The sequence below is a fragment of the Chenopodium album genome, chromosome 22 (assembly GCF_948465745.1).
Source record: "Chenopodium album chromosome 22, dcCheAlbu1.1, whole genome shotgun sequence".
NCBI classification, from domain to species: Eukaryota; Viridiplantae; Streptophyta; class Magnoliopsida; order Caryophyllales; family Amaranthaceae; genus Chenopodium; species Chenopodium album.
The window spans coordinates 29,833,208-29,853,187 of NC_137855.1; the positions used below are offsets into that span (position 1 = coordinate 29,833,208).

General features: G+C 37.3%; 2 protein-coding genes across 3 annotated transcripts; one reads left to right on the forward strand and one right to left on the reverse strand.

Annotated features, from left to right (window-relative positions):
- Positions 1 to 9,160: 9,160 nt before the first annotated feature.
- Positions 9,161 to 14,870, forward strand: LOC145604768 (cationic amino acid transporter 8, vacuolar-like). Its single transcript, XM_081660718.1, has 2 exons — positions 9,161 to 11,115; positions 14,514 to 14,870. The coding sequence occupies exons 1-2, from the start codon at positions 9,411 to 9,413 to the stop codon at positions 14,642 to 14,644; spliced, it is 1,836 nt and encodes a 611-aa protein (XP_081516844.1). The 5' UTR covers positions 9,161 to 9,410; the 3' UTR covers positions 14,645 to 14,870.
- Positions 14,871 to 15,412: 542 nt separating this feature from the next.
- Positions 15,413 to 19,347, reverse strand: LOC145605401 (interactor of constitutive active ROPs 4-like). Of its 2 annotated transcripts, none has more exons than XM_081661443.1 (3): positions 19,178 to 19,347; positions 17,009 to 17,077; positions 15,413 to 16,872 (listed from the first exon to the last, which is right to left on the reverse strand). In XM_081661443.1, exons 2-3 carry the CDS (start codon positions 17,020 to 17,022, stop codon positions 15,714 to 15,716), a joined length of 1,173 nt encoding a protein of 390 aa, XP_081517569.1. In that variant the 5' UTR covers positions 17,023 to 17,077; positions 19,178 to 19,347; the 3' UTR covers positions 15,413 to 15,713. The 2 variants fall into 2 exon arrangements, with proteins under 2 accessions (XP_081517569.1, XP_081517570.1); XM_081661444.1 differs by having other exon boundaries at positions 17,009 to 17,080.
- Positions 19,348 to 19,980: the final 633 nt, after the last annotated feature.

Here is a 19,980-nt window from a genome sequence, read left to right on the forward strand (position 1 = left end):
AACCATTTGTTTTGTAATTCTAACTCAGATTTCAAGAAATGTTTTGTAGATTAATATTGATTACATAAGATGCAATCATATTATCAAATCGACACAAAATGACTTAAGGAATTTGGATATTGCGCACTTGTCTCAGACAAGTGGGGGATTGAAGGAATTGTCTTCGATAAGTGCAATTACTAGATATATCAAGGATCACTATTATGGAGATAATAAGTTCATTCTATTGGGGCGTCATCCTCTGTTGCTAGACTATGAGAGATGATCTTTGGGCTAGTCAAATAGCCCAAAGCCCTTTAGAATGGATCCTATATTGGTCACACACAAGGGTAATGGGTTAAGCGAGTTAGAGGCCCATTAATGGGCCTCATGAGCAATTAATTAGTCATAAGTATGATTGGGCTAAGTGTAGTTTGAGTGAGATTAGGAATTGGGCTTGGATTTGGACTTGGACTATTATTTAGAGATATGATCTATAAATAATAGTTATGCCTAGGGTTGATGATTAAGTCACAATTAACATACAGTGAATTGTGAATCTAAGCAACCAACATCCGAAAAGGCCCTCACCCTCTCTCTCTCACACGCACGCCCCTCACTCTCCCCTCTCACCCACGGCCGGCCACCCCTAGTGGCCCACGTGGTGTTGCGCGGTGGTTCTTGCCTAGTTGATCGTTCGTTCATCTCCGTAGAAGGTCGATAGAAGGGTTCTTTCGCGACTAACTAGCATTAGTGGAGGTCTTAATCTGTGCCCGTGGACCAAGTAGAGGAATCACATTTGAGGTTCTTTATCTCCCCATTGTTCTTACTCGATCACCGTGGAATCACGCTTCAAAGGTATAATTCTTACTTCTTTATGTGTTATGCATGAGATCCTTGGTTTGGTGCTATGTGAATATGATTCATGTTATTTCCGCATATAGTACCTATAATCTCCTACAATATTATCAAGCTCTTTTGTTCAGAGACGCGTGGACATCTCATTATCAAGCTCTTTATTCAGAGACGAGTGAACATTCCTCAAAAAAGAAGCTCCATTGTTCAAAGACGAGTGAACATTCCTAAAAAAAGAAGCTCCATTGTTTAGAGACGAGTGAACATCAGCAACTGCAAGATGGCGTTCTCTAGCTTGTGGAAGGTCGTTAAAACAAAATGCAGCAACAAAAAATGGTTACTTCAGAGACGTGTGCTCGACGGTGCAAGATACGCGTTTCTTAACTCTCTTTATCTGTTTAACTAACGCTAGTTTGCAGGTATCGGCGTTACAAGAATGATTTGGGATCGCAGAACGTTTTGAATCATTCGCCGTCCCTATCGCTACTTTGACTTTTGTTTTCGAAACATAAGTTTCTCCAAACTCAGTCAAAGTGGGGGCTTCTGTAGACACCCATTTGTGTCTCCCCAAAACCAAACCCATTGATGAATACCTTTCGCGTCGAACCATAATCGAATGAAGTGAAAGTGTGAAAAGACTAGTGTTGCGTTTAGTTTTTTTATTAAAAATCCTTCTTTCTGTTTTCGAAAACCTACCTTGTTTTATGAAAACGTCCAATCTAGTTTAGTTTGGCCAATAATAAGGGTCTAATAATATTATAGTTGGATGGGGCTTGAAAAGACCTTTCCAACGATATATTATAAGCCCAATTCCGATGAATAATGAGGAAGTTATGGCCAAAATACTAAACTGGGCCCAAACCGGATTTTACCTACAACCTAATGATCATGAGGAGGGTCTAAAGTTTTAATCCTAATTCTAAACGAATTAGGATTGATTAGAATCTTCTACAAGTTTCTAAAAGATCGTAATTATCCTTTTTTGAAAAGATAAGATCATAGAGTTTGAATTTGAATAAAACTTTCCTTTTTTAAAGTCCTAATTCTATTCGGATTTAAATATGTTCAAAGACAGTCTGATTTTATTTTTTTACCTCATATTTTTTATCCAAATTCTATATGGTTGGATAGATCTTGAAATTATATTTCCAATGATATATTATAATATTAAATCCGAGCTATAACGAAAAAGATATATATGAAAGTAATACGAAACTCTATCTAAAACTGACACCCTTCCACTATTTCGGCCATATCGTTTTATCTACAAAGATTTTAATCTGATTCTAATGTGGTTGGAAAGTAGACTTCAAGAGCTTTTTAACGACATATTATATGCCTTATTTGGACTCCTGGATCAAAAAATATGATAAAAACAAAATCTGCAAAAACTGTTTTTGTCGCCAAACGACATGTTTGTCGCCACGCGACAAGGCTTGTCACCTGGCGACAGTTGGCGACAAGGTTGGTTTTGGCGACAGCGTGGAGTTTTATTCCTTATCAAAATCTACCTATTTCCGGACTATTTTTCCTAAAATAGGGTCCTGGACCTCCGTTTTTATGAATATACAATCAACTCTCATCAAGAATTCCTTGATTTTCTCTCTCTTTCTAAACCAACCCTTTTACTAAACATAATACCGCACTCACAAGATCTAGAAACACCTAGCCAAGTTCGAATTTGCCTTTGCCTAGACGTGAAAGGTTTATACTTTTCTGAGGATTTGGTCCCAAATCCAGTCTAAACTTTATAACTCTTTCTTTTAATTATTTAATTTAATTCTTTAATTTATTATTTTCATTGAAGTTTACTAATGCGTGTATTTTGTTATTAGAAAGAGGTACGAGGCTTCAAAGTAAATAAATTAGCTTACTCCCTATTTAATTTCAATGTAGAAAGCATGTTTAGATTTGATTAATTCCTAGTATCATGTTAGGATGTTATTTAATGCTTTCTATAATCATGTTTAGGTTGCCTCTTATTCTTTCTAATAGCATGTTAGTATCATGTTAGGTTTAAGCTTTGATCTTTGATGCTTAGTGACATGCTAGGATTTATTATTAATCTTGTTAGTATCATGCCTAGGATCTTGCTATTATGTTTAAGTTTTATTATTAACATGATTATGATTATTGTTATTATTATTATTATTATTATTATTATTATTGATATTATTATTATTATGTTGCTTGATTGATATTTATTATTATTGTTATTGCTTGATCACGCCTTTTATGTATGTTTAAAGGGAATTTGTACTTGAAATCACGTTTAATAAGATAATTAATAATTTGGTTTAGGCTAATATGATTTTAATTCAAGTGATCGCCAATAATAGATTTATTTGTGCATTAATATTTAACCAACATAGATAAACAAGTTCAGGATTAATATAATGTTTGCATGTTAGTGAGAAAGCGCACATGAATACGAGTAGAATAAAGTAGAGGCCTATTTTATAGGGCGGGTCCTTTCTTTTGTAGATTGGATTCGTACCCTCATCCCCGAACCCTATTTGGTTCAAGACCTTTTGTAGTTGACGATCTCATGGATCGTTAAGGGGTGTAACCTTCACCTCATGAACGGTTTACAAGTTCCTAAAACTTGTTGGCGACTCTTTTGCTCTCTTTTCTTTCCCTTTGGACGCCACCATACTTAAGTGTATGATCACAGTGGGGTTCAAGCTTGGGGTTATGATGCTTAAAATATTCCCTTCAGGTGCGCAATTAGGAAATTTGTGATGCGAGTGCGAGGAGACGGAGTGGCAGCTGCTGTTGGTGGCTACGGTTCGTGAGGTGTGTTGTGTGAAAGTTATTAGTGTGGATGGTGGCAGCGGTTCGTGAGGTGGCTGCTGGTGGTAGCGGTTCATTACTGGAATGGTGGGGTGTGTGGGAATTTTTGGTGGTCTTGGTTGGTTGTAGTGGTCAGAATAGGTGGAATGGGGGCTGTGGGGTGGAGTCAAGGCTGGGTGGTGGGTTATGTTGCAGTTTTGGCCTGGTGGTGGAGGTTGGCAGCGGTAATCGGGAAGGGGTGAGGTCGCTGCTGGTGGTGGAGATGAGAGTGAATGGTGCAGTGGTGGTGGGGATGGAGAGATAGGGTGAAGCAGTTGTGGTGTTTGGGGAAGGAGAGAGAAAATGAAAAAAATTATAAAAAAAATACTTAAGCCAATCATCTAGCGACACGTGGCACTGTTAACTTGTTTATCCGGTTGCATCCGGCTATGTCTTGTATTAACACCCCATTATTACAAAATAAACAAAAGTTTATATTATTTAAAAAAAAAGGCCCAAAGCTAGGTTGTATTATTAATGGCAATTTTTCCAATAAAAAATAAGATAAAATTTTTATTAAATATTATCCAATTTTATTAAATTAATCGTTTCAATTTTTAATTCCAATTAGCTCTCATATTTCCTTTTGTTTAAACCAATCATAAAATATTAAACACTTACATAAAACCTAAAATAATAGCTCATACATTTTATTTTTCATGTAATACTCATTACTTTATACGATATCCCTTTTGGACCTAGATAACTCTATCTTTCCAAAAGAAACATCTAAGCATAAAACCTTCTTTGCTTTCTTCATTTCAAAATACCCACGGTGTATGCCATATGTAGATTAAGGACTTCTCTTTGTTCCAAACCTGAAACCTTGTTCTTAATATGAATTTGTCTAAACAACCTGCACACTTAACTTTGTCGTCACCAAAATCAATCAAAGTCAACAAACTTTGATGTATAAAGTTAAAATAAATGAGGGCATAATGATCTTTTTATACTATCCAAAATAAGAAAGAAATGAAACAAGAATAACATTTTGAGTCTCCAAAATAGGAAATCAGGAATTATAATATGGGACGGAGGGAGTATTAGTTTAGAATTGCATGACAAAATCACGTGCAAATCAGTGTAATTAATAAATATACTTCATTAACACTTTTCTCTTTTGACTTCTTATACATAACCCATAAATTATGTATAACATTTTCCTTTTAGAAATAAGGAGATTCACAAACTTTCATATGTGGTTGGCTACACCATGTGGCCAGCCACAAATTTTTTATTTTTTATTTTTATTTTTTAAAAAACATCTATAGTAGACCACAAGTCTTCTCTCTCCTCTTTTCTTCTTCTCGAGATAGCAATTGGAATTTCTCTCTTCTCTTTTCTTCTACACCACAAATCTGCGTTTTCAATTAGGCTTAGATCAAAGATGCTCCTTATCAAATTGTTGCAATTAATGGCCGAAATCATTATTATTGGTGACTGAAACACTGATTGCCGATAGTTTGGAAGTCAAAATTGTTGTTGCTGGCTGTTTGGTTATGCAGGGGGAACAAGCAGGAGGAGTTGTAGTTTAACAATGGAGTTGAGAGGAGGAAGAAGAAGTCAAGAGTGAAGGAGTAGGGGCGGAGAATCAATGGACTACTCGTACTCCCTCGTCAATGTCGTCATTTCAATTCCTAGCTACTCCGTCCCTTATTCATATTCCTGCTTTTCTATTTGGGTATTTCAAAATTACATTTCTACTTTTCTTTTTTAGTAAGTAAATTTTTACCAAAAATCCTAAATTATCCATATTTTTCTGTTTTGTAATTAATGTTTTCTCTATTTTCGCACTCTAATTTTCTCATCTTCACTCTTATTAATGTCTTTAAAAAATTCAGAATGTATGTGCATTACTTTAGATGAATATGATCGGTCCTTTTATTTCTCACCAAAATATGTTATTGGTCCTTTTTCTTTTCAAAGGATTGATGACATGGGCATCATTAAATATTATTCAATCTTTGTTTTATTCAAATATATCAATTAATATCTTGTAATTCCCATTGTACTTTATTGTTATTTGTTTTATTCCAAGTTCCTTAATTCCCGTGTAATTTTAGAAATAGGAATGTAAAAAAGGGACGGAGGGAGTACTTTTTTTCCTTAACACAATTTCCTAGCTAGTTGACAACAATCAAGGACATATATATGGACAATATGGTAGGACTATATTGTTTTGTTTTATCTTTTTCAACTTATTTTTGTGGTCATTTTTTACATTTAATTTCATAGATTTTGGAAGTGCGTGAGGGGAGATGGTTGATTGTTGTGGTGGTTGGAATTGGTGATTTGGTGCCACTTTAGTGGTGGAATTGGTGGTTAGGTTAGGGGATACTAGGTCGGGGAGGTTACTAGATTAGGGGTTATTTGGTCAAGGGTTACTAAAGTTGGAGGAGTTACTTGGTGGGGGGGGGGGGGATACTAGGTAGGTGAGAGGGATTACTTGGTTAGGGGTTACAAGGTTGGAGGGGTTACCAGGTCGGAGGGGTTACTTGGTCAGGAGTTACTAGGTAGGTCGGAGGGGTTACTTGGTCAGGGGTTACTAGGTCGGTCAAGAGTTACTAGGTCATCAATAGAGGCTACTTGATTTTAGGGGGTTACTTGTATGTTGTGGCCAGCCACACACAAAACCTGCTGAAGGAGATTAGACTCGTGCAACTGCAAATGAAATAATTCTGTTATCATGCATAAAAATTAATTTTATCATTTGTGTAGAACTAAGTGGCAATTTTTTTTATTCAAATATGTATATTGTAAATTAAAATAATAATAGTTTTTAAAAAAAATTAAAATAATAAGGAATTTTTCATATGGTACCACTAAACTTTTGGCTTTTCTATATGATACCTAGACCTGGCAATTCTGACCCAAACCCGATGACCCGACCCCAATGACCCGACCCATGACCCGAAATCGACCCGAAAATAGTGACCCGAAATTGACCCAAAACCTGAATCAACCCGACCCGACCCATACCCGACCCGAAGTGGAATTGACCCGACCTTAACCTGAAACCAGAAATGACCCGACCCAAAACGACCCAACCCGAGATGACCCGACCCGAAGTTGACCTGAGACCCGAAATGACCTGACTCGAAATGATCCAAGACCCGAAATTGACCCGATACCCAAAGTGACCTGACCTTTAACTTGAATTAATTGACGCAAATAGACTCGAAACCCAAAGTGACCCGAACAAAAATTATCTTATACCTTAAATTACCAGAATCTATTTAAGCTAAAGACTTGACCTAAGCAAACCGAAATAGAAAAAACCGCAATCAAACTGACTTAATTTTTTTTATTAATTTGTAATGTGTAACAGTGTAAGTAATTTACATATTTTGAGCATTACTTTTCTCGATTTTTTCGGCCTTTTATCTCTGTAAGTTATTAAAAAAATCATAAAAAGATTGAAATTTAACGACTATTCTACAGAGTTTGTCCATAAGATTAAAAAAATTAACTAAAGCTCGAAATAAAAGTCACAATTCTCACAAGTCTAGAAAAAAAAATAGTACAATAATAATGCGTACATAACATAATGTTCAATACCAAATGAAATTACAAAATAATCTAAAGTCAAACAATTACTATATTCCATGAAAAAAGTAGCCTTAATAAATATAGTGAGTTTCTCGTCAAAAATATATAAATGTATACTACCTCCGTTTTATATTATTTTCAACGATTAGACATTTTTCCTCTATACTATATGTCAAATGGTTGCAAATAATATGAAACAGAGGTAGTATATAGAATTGAATTTAACCCAATGCATCGACCCGAATATGACCCGACCCGAAGTTGACCCGAAAATTGGACCCAAAGATTGACCCGACGCGAACTGACTCGACCCGAAAATTGACCCGACCCGAACCGACCTGACCCAAACTTGACCCGACCCAAACTCGACTCGAAATGTTGACCCGAAACCCGACCCGACCCGATTATCAGTTGACCCGAAAATCAACCCGAAACCCGAATGACTCGACCCGACCCGATCACGACCCGACAACTTTTTGACCCGAACTTGACCCGACCCATACCCGACCCGAATGACCCATTTGCCAGGTCTAATTGATACCCAAATATATATTTTCTTCCACCTGATACCATCCAAGATTATAATTAAATAATACAGTGACACTCCGTTAATTAAATCGTTAAAAACGTTAAAGATTGGCAAACTCGAGAACTTGAATAAATAAAATTTTAAAAAAAAATAATGCATGCTCTTCAATTCTTCTCTGTGTATCTGAACCAAAATAAAATTAAAAAACATGCTACGTATTTTCTTCCGCCGGAATTCCAATGGCGTCGCCGGTACTTGACCCCCGTCCTCAACGAAAACTTACCGCCGACGATTTTACCCCCGCTGTCTTCTGCTCCTGCTATTAATTATTCTGGTCATCTCCCTCACTCTAATTCTACGTCCCAACTTTCGCAACCTCATCAGTCGCCCCAGGTGGACGGAGATGGTGACAAATGACTCGAAAATGACAAATTATAATAACGCAGAATTTTACTTAGCCAAATCGATCTTGACTCGAGTGCACTGCAGCATAATCAAGCTGTTATGAGTTGTATAAGAATAAGATCCACAAAATTCCATTTGTTATTAAAAAAACAAGAGATAATCTTAATCCCGTGAACTTCAATTGACACCTACAACGCAAAAAGTACTCCCTATAAGAAATTTGTGAAGAATCCAAACCACAATTCCTCCCCATGTTTAATTACATGAATTTTTGTTCTTTTTGGCCTTTCAAGTATCAATTGAGGGGGTTAACTTGAGTGTTTTTATTTTTATTATTTTTATTTTTATTTTTATTTTTTTTATTTGGAGCCATTCTCCTTTTTTTCCCAAATTTACTGTAATTTTTAAGTTCCCAAGGTCTACCTATCTTTAACGTTTAACGGGGTATTACTGTATTAAGGGCCTATTCACATTTACTGAACTGAACTGAGCTGAGCTGAGCTGAATTGAGCTGAACTGAACTTATTGGAGCTGAACTGAGCTGAGGAGCTGAACTGAATTGAATGATTGGAGCTGAACTGAACTGAAATTAAGCTGAAGTAAACATGCATTAAATAGCTATAATCTTGGGCGGTACCACGTGGAAGAAAAAATATACTCCGTATTTGAGTACCATATGGAAAAGCCAAAAGTTTAGTAGTACCATGTAGAAAATCTCAAATAATAATAATGATAATTAATGACATCATCAATAGAAATGGAGGAAATCTTTTTAATGTGAGAATGACACGTAGGATAATTTAAGGGATATAATGTTAGCAATATTTTATTTTAGTAATAGTTAATACTTAATACTTAGATTAGAAGAATAAAAATCTAAAATCAGAAAAAACAAGCTTTGAATAATACTCGAATATTGGCTAGATACATAGTCCATTATCCTCTCTCAATATCCACCCTCCTTTTTATATGTAGCATTGTAGCAACAATCCTAGAATCTTGGGTCTTACATCTTCTAACCCTTCATACCAATATTTTCAATCATTAAAAAAAAAAAGTATTCAAAATACCATGTAAAAAACGTGAAACGGGCCGAATAAAACACGACCACACACAAAACACCAACCCAGAATTCGACTCTAACAGTCCAATAAGGCAATAATCTTCGCACAAAATTTGACTCATTTCAAAACTCCCTAATTTTCTATCTCAAAAATCCAATCAAAACCTATATATATAAATAAATTAGATTCCTTTCAATATGAGTCAAATTCCCAAATCCCAAAATCCCACAAATCTCTCTCCTCAAACCCCACTTCTAATGGCGTCCTCTTCAGCCGCCATTGATGAACAATCATCACCCAATTCAAGCTATTGGACATGGAAAAAACACGACTTTTTCCCAGAAAATTCCTTCAATTCTTTCTCAGATTACAAATCTGCACTTTCCCAGATTTTCCCACGTCTCAAAGACAGATTACTGAGCCGTTCTTCTGATTCTTTCGAACTCGTTGAGTTGAAGAAAGAGAGTGTAAATCCCATGAACAAATGTTTAACATGGTGGGATCTTATATGGATGAGTTTCGGGTCAGTTGTCGGGTCGGGTATTTTCAGTATTACGGGTCAAGAAGCCCATAATCATGCAGGCCCAGCAATTTTACTGTCGTATGCAATTTCTGGGTTTTCTGCATTATTATCTGTGTTTTGTTACACTGAATTTACTGTTGAAGTTCCTGTTGCTGGTGGTTCTTTCTCTTTTCTTAGAATTGAATTGGGTGATTTTATTGCTTTTATTGCTGCTAGTAATATCTTGCTTGAAGCTGTTGTTGGTGCTGCAGGATTAGGCAGATCATGGTCTTCTTATTTTGCTAGTATGATTAAGAATGATTCTGATTTTTTGCGAATTCGAGTTGATTCTTTTGTTGAAGGGTTTAATCTGCTTGACCCAATTGCTGTAATTGTGCTGTTGGTTGCTAATGGTATTGCTATGTCCGGGACTAGGCGGACGTCGTTGTTGAATTGGTTAGCTTCTGTGTTGAGTGCATTAGTGATTGTTTTCATAATTGTGGTTGGGTTTGTTCATTCGAAAACTGAGAATTTAACGCCATTTTTTCCATTTGGGGCGAAAGGGGTGTTTCAGGCTGCTGCTGTTGTGTACTGGTCTTATACAGGGTTTGATATGGTTGCTACCATGGCTGAAGAAACTAAGAAACCCTCGAGGGATATCCCAATTGGGCTGGTTGGATCGATGTCGATTATTACTGTCATATATTGTTTGATGTCATTGACATTGACTATGATGCAGAAGTATACTGAGATTGATGTGAATGCACCTTATACTATTGTTTTTGAGAAGATTGGTATGAATTGGGCTAAGTATTTGGTGTCTATTATTGCTCTTAAAGGAATGACTACGAGTTTGCTCGTGGGTTCTCTTGGGCAAGCTCGTTATACGACACAAATTGCTAGGGCTCATATGATTCCTCCGTGGTTTGCTAAAATTCATCCGAAAACTAGAACTCCTATCAATGCTACTTTGCTTGTGACAATTCTCAGTGCTGTGATTGCCTTCTTTTCGAGTTTGGATGTTTTATCTAGTGTCTTCTCATTCAGTACACTTTTCATATTTATGCTCATGGCTGTGGCTTTGTTAGTCAGACGCTACTATGTTGCAGATGTTACACCAAAGCAAGGGCTATACAAATTCCTTGCGTGCTTGTTTTTTATAATGATCTCTTCAGTTGTCTTAACAATACTGTGGAACGTAAAGCACAGCTGGATTGGTTACTCTGTGTGTGGTGTTGTTTGGTTTGTTGCGACTTTGGCATTGCAGTTACTGCCAAAACAGCAAACTCCTAAAGTTTGGGAGGTTCCACTAGTCCCATGGTTGCCCTCATTGTCGATTGGGTTTAACATATTTCTTATAGGATCATTGGGTTACGAGGCATTTCTAAGGTTCTTCATCTGTACTGCGGTAATCAATCAATCAATCAATCAATCAAAGCCTTAATCCCAAAAGTGGGGTCGGCTAACATGAACCAAATTTGATTATTCCGTGTAGTCATCAACATAAATCTTTCTCCTCCATCCCTTACGATCCAAAACTTCATCCTCACGTAAATCCATGCACTTCATATCCTTCCTCACTCCTTCCAACCAAGTCATCTTTGGTCTCCCTCTTCCTCGTTTAATCCCTCCATGGTCCCACTCTTCCACTCTTCGCACCGGTGCACCCTCGGGTCTCCGTCTTACATGTCCAAACCAACGCAGACGATTTTCCCTTAATTTATCTACAATGCCCGCCACACCTACTTTCTTGCGAATAACCTCATTTCTGATTCTATCTCTTAAAGTGTTTCCACACATCCACCTTAACATGCGCATTTCCGTAACCTCCATCTTTTTAATATGCTCTTTCTTAGAAGCCCAACATTCTGTACCATAGAGCAACACTGGTCTTATGGCAGTCCTGTAGAATTTTCCCTTCAACTTTAAGGGAATGCTGCGGTCGCATAGCACTCCCGTGGCCGCTCTCCATTTAAGCCACCCTGACTTAATCCTGTGGGTCACGTCTTGATCAATGTCACCATTCTTCTGGATGATCGACCCTAGGTACTTAAAACATTCACTCATGGTCAAATCCTTTCCATCCAAACTCACCACTTCATTGCTTGTCCCCCTCTGAGTGCCAAAACGACATACCAAATATTCAGTCTTACTCCGACTTAGCTTAAACCCTCTAGATTCCAACCTTTGCCTCCATTGCTCCAACTTGACATTAACCCCATCCTTAGTCTCATCCACCAAAACGATATCATCTGCGAACAGCATACACCATGGAACCTCATCTTGAATTGGTCTAGTTAATTCGTCTAGAACCGTTGCAAAAAGAAAAGGGCTTAATGCAGACCCTTGATGCAATCCGATTGTAATAGGGAAATCTTTTGTCAACCCTCCGCATGTCCTCACATTTGTTGACACATCCCGATACATATCCTTAACTAGGTCTACATACCTTCGTGGGATACCTTTCTTCAACATTGCCCACCAAAGTATCTCTCTTGGCACCTTGTCATATGCCTTCTCTAAATCAATAAAGACCATATGAAGATCTTTCTTCTTTACCCTATAAAACTCCATCATTTGTCTTATCAAATGGATTGCCTCCATAGTAGATCTCCCAGGCATAAAACCAAATTGGTTATCTGAAATGCTTGTGCATGCCCTCAACCTTTGTTCAATCACCCTTTCCCACAACTTCATAGTATGGCTCATAAGCTTAATTCCTCGATAGTTAGAACAATCTTGAGCGTCTCCTTTGTTTTTATAAACCGGGACCAAGGTGCTCTTCCTCCAATCTTGTGGGATCCTTGTAGCCGTCCATATCTTGTTGAAAAGGTTTGTTAACCAATCAATACCAATCTTACCCAAACACCTCCACACCTCTATCGGTACCCCATCAGGGCCAACCGCCTTCTTAGGTTTCATCTTCCTCAGTGCAATCTCCACCTCTACTCTCCTAATCCTTCGCACATACTCCATGTTGATTTCTTCATCACTCATAGAGGTATCTCCTATCACAACTCCATTACTTCCATTAAATAATTCATCGAAGTACCCCTTCCACCTGTCCTTGATGCCCTCCTCTTGCACTAGGACCATTTGGTTCTTATCTTTGACACACTTCACCATGCCAATATCCTTCCTTGCCTCTTGTCTTCTCTTTGCCATCTTATAAATGATCCTTTCTCCCTCCTTGGAATCAAGCTTTTCATAAACCTCCTGATATGCCTTTTCTTTTGCTTGGCGAACAGCTGCCTTTGCCTTACTCTTAGCCTCCTTATACGCTGCAAAGGTTTCATCACTCCTACATTTTCCTAAGGCTTGATAGCATTCCCTTTTTTGCTTAATTACTGCTTTCACCTCTTCATTCCACCACGAAGTATCTCTCTGTACCGAAGTTCTTCCCCTTACTTCCCCTAAGACCTCTTTGGCCACTCTTAGGAAACAGTTCTTCATTCGTAACCAGGTCATGTCCGGATCCACCTCTCCATCCCAATCCGCTTCTTCAATTACCTTTTCTGTAAAAACCTTAGCTTTTGCATCCCTTAGGGTCCACCATCTTATCCTTGGTTCTTCTTGTCTAACTTTTTTCTTCGCCTTCTCTTTCAGACGAATAGTCATTACCAATAGCCGGTGTTGGGTGACCACACTCTCCCCTGGGATAACCTTACAGTTTATGCAACTTTGTCTATCTATGCTCCTTGTGAGCAGGAAGTCTATTTGAGTTGCATTTGCTCCATTCCGAAAAGTTATCAAGTGTGAATCCCTCTTCTTAAACCAAGTATTAGCCAAAATTAAATCATATGATTGGGCAAAATCCATAATAGCTTCACCACCGGCGTCCCTCTGCCCATACCCAAAGCCTCCATGGACACTCTCATAGCCATCTCGGCTCGCCCCAACGTGCCCATTTAGATCCCCTCCAATATATAACTTCTCTGAGTGGTGGACACCCTGCACCACCTCGTCTAGGTCCTCCCAAAATTGTCGTTTCTCTTCTGCATCTAAACCCACTTGGGGAGCATAAGCACTGATAACATTCACAATCTCCTTGCCACATAGCAACTTCAGCCTTATCAACCTATCGTTCTTCCGATAGACCTCGATCACCTCTTTTGCCAACCTCTCATCGAGAACCACACCAACTCCGTTCCTAGCTCCACCATTCCTTGTTCTGTGGCTCGTTTCTTGCCCAACATACCATACCTTATACCCCAAAACCAAGCCTCGAGCTCCTTCTCCTGTCCATCTTGTCTCTTGGAGGCACATGATGTTCACGCGTCGTCTTTTCATTACTTCTACCAATTCTGCTGATTTTCCCGTAAGAGACCCCACATTCCAAGAACCAATCCGCAAACTAAATTCTTTTCTCCCACGCTCCCTCCTGATCCCAACTCCAAGTCCTTGATTATTTGACACCACAATTGGGCAATATGGCGCGTCGCTTCTGGGCGACGACCTAGCAACCCTTACATACTTATCACTGCACCCGGGTCTGGGAAGTGCAGCGCGTCGCTCAGTAGGGAACGCCCCAATGGCACGCCCTTGCTCATTTGACACCACACTCGGGCAATGTGGCGCGTCGCTTCTGGGCGACGACCTAGCAACCCTTGCATACTTATCACTACACCCGGGTCTAGGAAGTGCAGCGCGTCGCTGAGTAGGGAACGCCCCCACGAAAATATCTGTTTGGCTCATGTCATGGGATGTGACGAAGTTTTATACTGGCTGTCACTGGCCTACCGTAACCCTCCTCCTTTATCCAGGCTTGGGACTGGCAGCGGGAAACCCACTGGCGGAGTTTGTACTGCGGTAATGCTGCTATATTATCTCTTTGTTGGTGTGCATGCTACCTATGATGTTGCTCATCATGAAGTGACTGAGAGGAAAGTCGAGGAAGGAAAAGAGGGTAACATTCAAGGGAAGCTATAATGCAAACCATTTAAACTCACTAGAATTTGAAAATTAATGGAGGTAATTAGCTGTACAGTGCACTTTATGAATGATCCATCTAGAGCAATGGTAGCTGGAATGTCTAGTTTCTATTTAAACAGCTATTCTATTGGATTTGCTACAAATTTTATTTATAAAAAGATTGTATATAGTATTATAGTACATGGAATAACTTAATTCAATTACCTTATTGCTTCTTGCTTGATGGTGGCGTCATCATCTTTAATGCCAACTTCCATTAATGATTATGCTTAGATGCTCAAATGGTCTTTTGGTTTGAACAACCTTCCATAGTTCATCGATATAATTATCATTTACGATTTTTTTAATTATGAATGACCGCTACTTTTGAATGAACAAAAGCTTGTGATTTGGAACTTGAAGCTCAAGATATATTATGCAATTGACAGTCTTTTGCATCCTCTGTAGGCATTGCTTTGGAAACTGTCGAACAAATTATTATTAAAACCATGAATTTCACACAGGTTGAGCATAATTTTAAGTTCACAAAATACTGTGGTATCAAGATGACAAATTCTGTGGGAGCAGGACCGCCATCTTCCATGATATGTAAAAATGCTAATACAATGATATCTAAGTCATAGTCTTAAAATGGCCTTTGGTTAGTCATGGTAACAATATTTTGTCGACATAAGCAAATATAAAGTAACTTGGAACTTGAAGCTGAAGATAATGTTGTTGACAAATGACAATTTTCGCATCTCAAACATATGATCATAAACACACGAATTTTACAGAGGTTGAGCATAATTTTAAGTTTCGCTTTACTGTGATATCAAGATGACAAAATCTGCAGGAGCAGGACCGCATCTTCCACGAAATGTAAAATTCTTGAGATAACAATACGATGATATCTAAGTCATAGTCTTGAAGTTAACAAAACAATGCAGATGAATCTAATTCTAAGGCTTACTATAATAACTACAACAAAATCTAGAATATGGTAAGAAACCATTGTGCCTCACAAATGTAGTAACACACTAACACCAACAAAGATTAAGGGAGCCTTCACAAACAAGCATCAGACTTATTTCTGGCCCTTCCTTTTCCACAAGTCCCCTAGCATCTTTATCCCAGAACCCTTTTTCTTACCGCCCCCAAAACTGTCATCTGAATCATCACCTGCCCCTGGTGATCCAAGGTAACCCCCAAATCCAGTGATGGGTGGTGGCTCAAAAATACTGTTGAAGTGATTATCCATGGAGGCACACCTCTCAGAAATACGTCCTTTCGTCCCTGTCCCTGCCCCACCAGCAAGCACGGAAGCAGCTGCATCTGCCGCCTTTCTCCATTGTTCTGTTTGCACCTGCATCTTCTTCATCTCCATCTCCAACAATTCCTTTGCTGCTTCAGCTTCAACTAGCTTCTCCTTTAGCTGAGATTCTTTTCCCCTACTCAATTCTATATCTTCCCCTAGTTGGTTCAATTTTGATGCCATCTCTTCTTCTCTTTTTCGAGCCATATCTATCTCTGATTTTGCTTCATCTAGTTGCATCTTTAGTGCCTGGTTTTCTTCAAGTACCACTTGTTTTTCTTTCTCTTTCTCTTCCATCTCGGCTCTGATTTTATCTATCTCCTCATTCTTTGAGGCTGCTTCATCACATAATGAAGGCTTTTCTGGTTCTGATATTGAAGAATCTTCTGACTTGGTCTCTTTCACATCCTCCTCAACAGAACAGTGACTCACCTCGGTCTTGGGCTCGACCAACATTTTCTCCACCGGGACCTCAAATACATCTGTTTCTAGATCAACGACTTCAGGAACTTCATCTCCGGGCTTGTCCCTTGACTCCCTTGAGTTATTCTTTGGGATTGCTGCAACAGCAGTAGGCTTTGCTCGCCCAACAACTTTTCTAGTTGTGACCTGCTTCTTGATGCTACCCTTCTTATGTAGTTCTTCTTGGGCCTGTTTCCTTGCAGCTTCAGCAGAAGATAACTGGTGTTTCAGACTCTTAAGCTCATGCTGAGCTTGTACAAGCTGAGTTTCTAGATCAGTAATACGGGTACCAAGTTTCTTTTGGTAAACTGGCTCTGACTGAGTGCCCCTTGGGGACCGATAGTCCCCAATCCTCGGGCTTCTTTCTGTGATTGGACGATGATGAAGAGGATCAGAATCAGAGCTGGAGGTTCTAAGATGTCGTGGATTTTTAATTGTTGGAGGTGGCCTTTGAGGCCCTTCTGTACCTCTGTTCAAGAAAACACAATCCCCAAACATTAATTAATGCTCCTACATCTATATTGCTGTTTTGCCGGGTTTATAAGTACATACGAACTAGATTAGATCAACTTAAAATACTTGACATGAAGAATCAGATATCTTACTTCACTCTTGGCATGTCGTCAACGTAGCAAGGTTAAACTAGAAGAGCAAAGCTGTCCAGAATCGATAATCTGCTGTACTATCAACAATGGCAAAAATTGTAAAACATCGTTGGAAGGACCAAGAAATCTGTAACTCTAAACACACAGCATATGCAAACAGAATAAATAACATGAACGAGGAAAAAGAGGTGATTGAAATGCATGATATCAATACAGTCAATATTCACCTCATATCAAACAATGTAAGGAAACAAACAGCGTGAACACGAAATTGCATGCGAATTACCCCATGAAAACCTTCGCCCCCTCTATTTTTTTGGTCCGAGATCCGCCACTAATGCCAATTACCCCCTGAGAACTTACAGTATGTTCCTTGGACACTTGAGACATATTTAAGTTCCTTAAGGGCACTCAAAGTTTATCATGCTCAGAATTAAATACAATAATAAGTGCCTTTTCTTTACATAATGGAATGTCACTTTTTTAAAAAGTGCAATGCCAACAAGACCCATATTAAAAATATTTTTAAAATTTAAATAAAATTAACAGTTTTGCTCCTAAAAAGATGTCCTTCAACCCCAAGTACCCAACCAACAAAATACCTGAAAAAGCTCTTTTCACTTTCTCAGGAAACATTAGCCTTTATTTTCTTACACATTTTAAAGTAGTAGATTCAGAGTATACAGAAATTAATAAACAAAACTTATGATATGCATAGTTATCATCTTTCAAGAGAACAGAATATGCATAGAGTATAAACTTCTGTTAATAAAAAAACAATCAGTCACATAGTAGTATAAGTATTATATAATACATAAGATGTTCAAACCAAGATTAGCATGCATTCTACTATAGTAATGAATTTAAGGCATGATAGCCAAAATGCCTTCAATTACAACTCTTTCTTAATTCGAGGCAACAATGAAGGGTCTACGATATGCCTTAGTGAAGCTTTTTTAATTCGAAGGATTAACAATTTAACATTATACTTTCTCCATCCCAAAAGTAATAATTAAAACCCCTACATAATTAAGTGCAGGGCTCCAAGTTTTTTGAAAATCTTTTACAATAGTTGGACTATTCTCATATTTTCTTTGATCTTAACTAAAGATATTATACATAATTCAATTAATCAATCAATCAAAGCCTTAATCCCATAGGTGGGGTCGGCTACATAAACCAAAAGAGATTTTCAATATGGAAAATATACTGTAATGCTTGAATTTGTATTGATTCACTAGAGCCGTGTTGGGAGAAATGATGAGCAACATATTCAACTAGATTACTGATTACATATAAAGTCTAATCATGAATAATCATGATATGACCACACCATAATCAACAATTATATTACTATCATTTGTAACGCAAATTAATTAAAGTTAATCTTGTACCCCTTCAATCTTTTTAACCTTCTCTTTAAGGAAAAAAAAAATTAATAAAAAAAAATAATAATAAAAATCAAGTTTATTTTTATTGGGAAAAAAATTAAATGAACCCCAACCAAATTAGTATTCAAAAAAATCAAATTGAAATGTAATATTGTTTAGAAAGTTCAAGCCAATGTTATGTTTTTTTTTTTTTTATTTTTTTTTTTTTTTTTTTTTTTTTTTGAAACCAGCCAATGTTATGTTGATGCAATTAGAAATGTTGGTATACCTCCTTCCTTTTTCATTTTAATTTTTTTAATTTAAATTCCCATTACTAGTTTACTACTCTATAATTCCTTCAATTTGGTCATTTAAATTTACGGGAAAGCACATTTTTGGAAATAAATTATGTGAACATGCACATGTACATTCATGGGAATACTAGAGATTCACAGAACAGAATGCAGGAAAAATGGTCAACCTACCAGCAATTTAGTCAACAAAATTAATAAAATATCCCATAAACCAAAATTTGGTAAAAGCCAATTTTTATGTATTATTAAAATCTTAGAAAATGCTACATAAAGCAAAATTTGTGCAACTGAAAAATAAAAAACAAACCAATAAAATAAAATGCAAACACAAACACTAAAAATTTCATTCTCCCAGATCTTTAATTCATTCTCCCTCTACAACACATTAAAAGTGTAATTTGAACTAGTAACGTGACAACTCAATCCGAACAAAGTGAATAATATAATACATTAAACAAGAAAATAAAAGGGAAAATTAAACAAACCTGGGAAATGAAGAAAGTTAAATTCTGATGAGTGAATAATGAGAGTGAGTGTAAATTGACATGATAAACAAAAATGAGGTAACAGAAAAAAAAGGAAAGAAATGGAGAATGAAGAAGGTAAGGTTGAAAGTGACAGAAGAGAGAGAAGGAGAAGGGGGGGAGTGTTTGAATTAAAGGAGTGGAAATGGAGAGGAGACAAATGAGGTAAATTTAATTTTAAAATTTATTGGGAAATCAACTCAACATTTACTACTGTGCATAGTATCTCACTCGTCGCTACTATTCTTGTCTTTTTGTCCGTTTTCAAACTTGAGAGTTGGGAGCACCTCTTTGAATTCTACTCTTTTGATAATTACAGTTTTAAGTTTTATTTCTACTGTTATGGATTAATGTTGATTACGGAGTAATTGCAATTAATTGTTTACTTCTATTTCTTTTACGGAGTATTTTCTTTTAAAAACAGTACTGTACTAGTTTAAGGGTCGGTTAACTTCAACTTAATATCAGTTCAGTTCAACTCATTTCTTTTTCTTGACGAGGAAAAAAAAAAAACACTCAGTTCAACTCATTTCACTAGTTTAAGGGTCTGTTAATTTCCTTCTCTCACAAAACACTCATTTCAACTCAGTTCAGTTCAGTTCAGTTCAGCTCCAATCAGTTCTATTCAATTCAATTTAGCTCCAATTAGTTCAATTCAGCTCGATTCAATAAATGTGAACAGACCCTTAAGTCTCGTGCAATACACATTTGTTATTGTATTGAATATTTATAAAGAGTTATTGTATTTAATTTTATATAAAAAA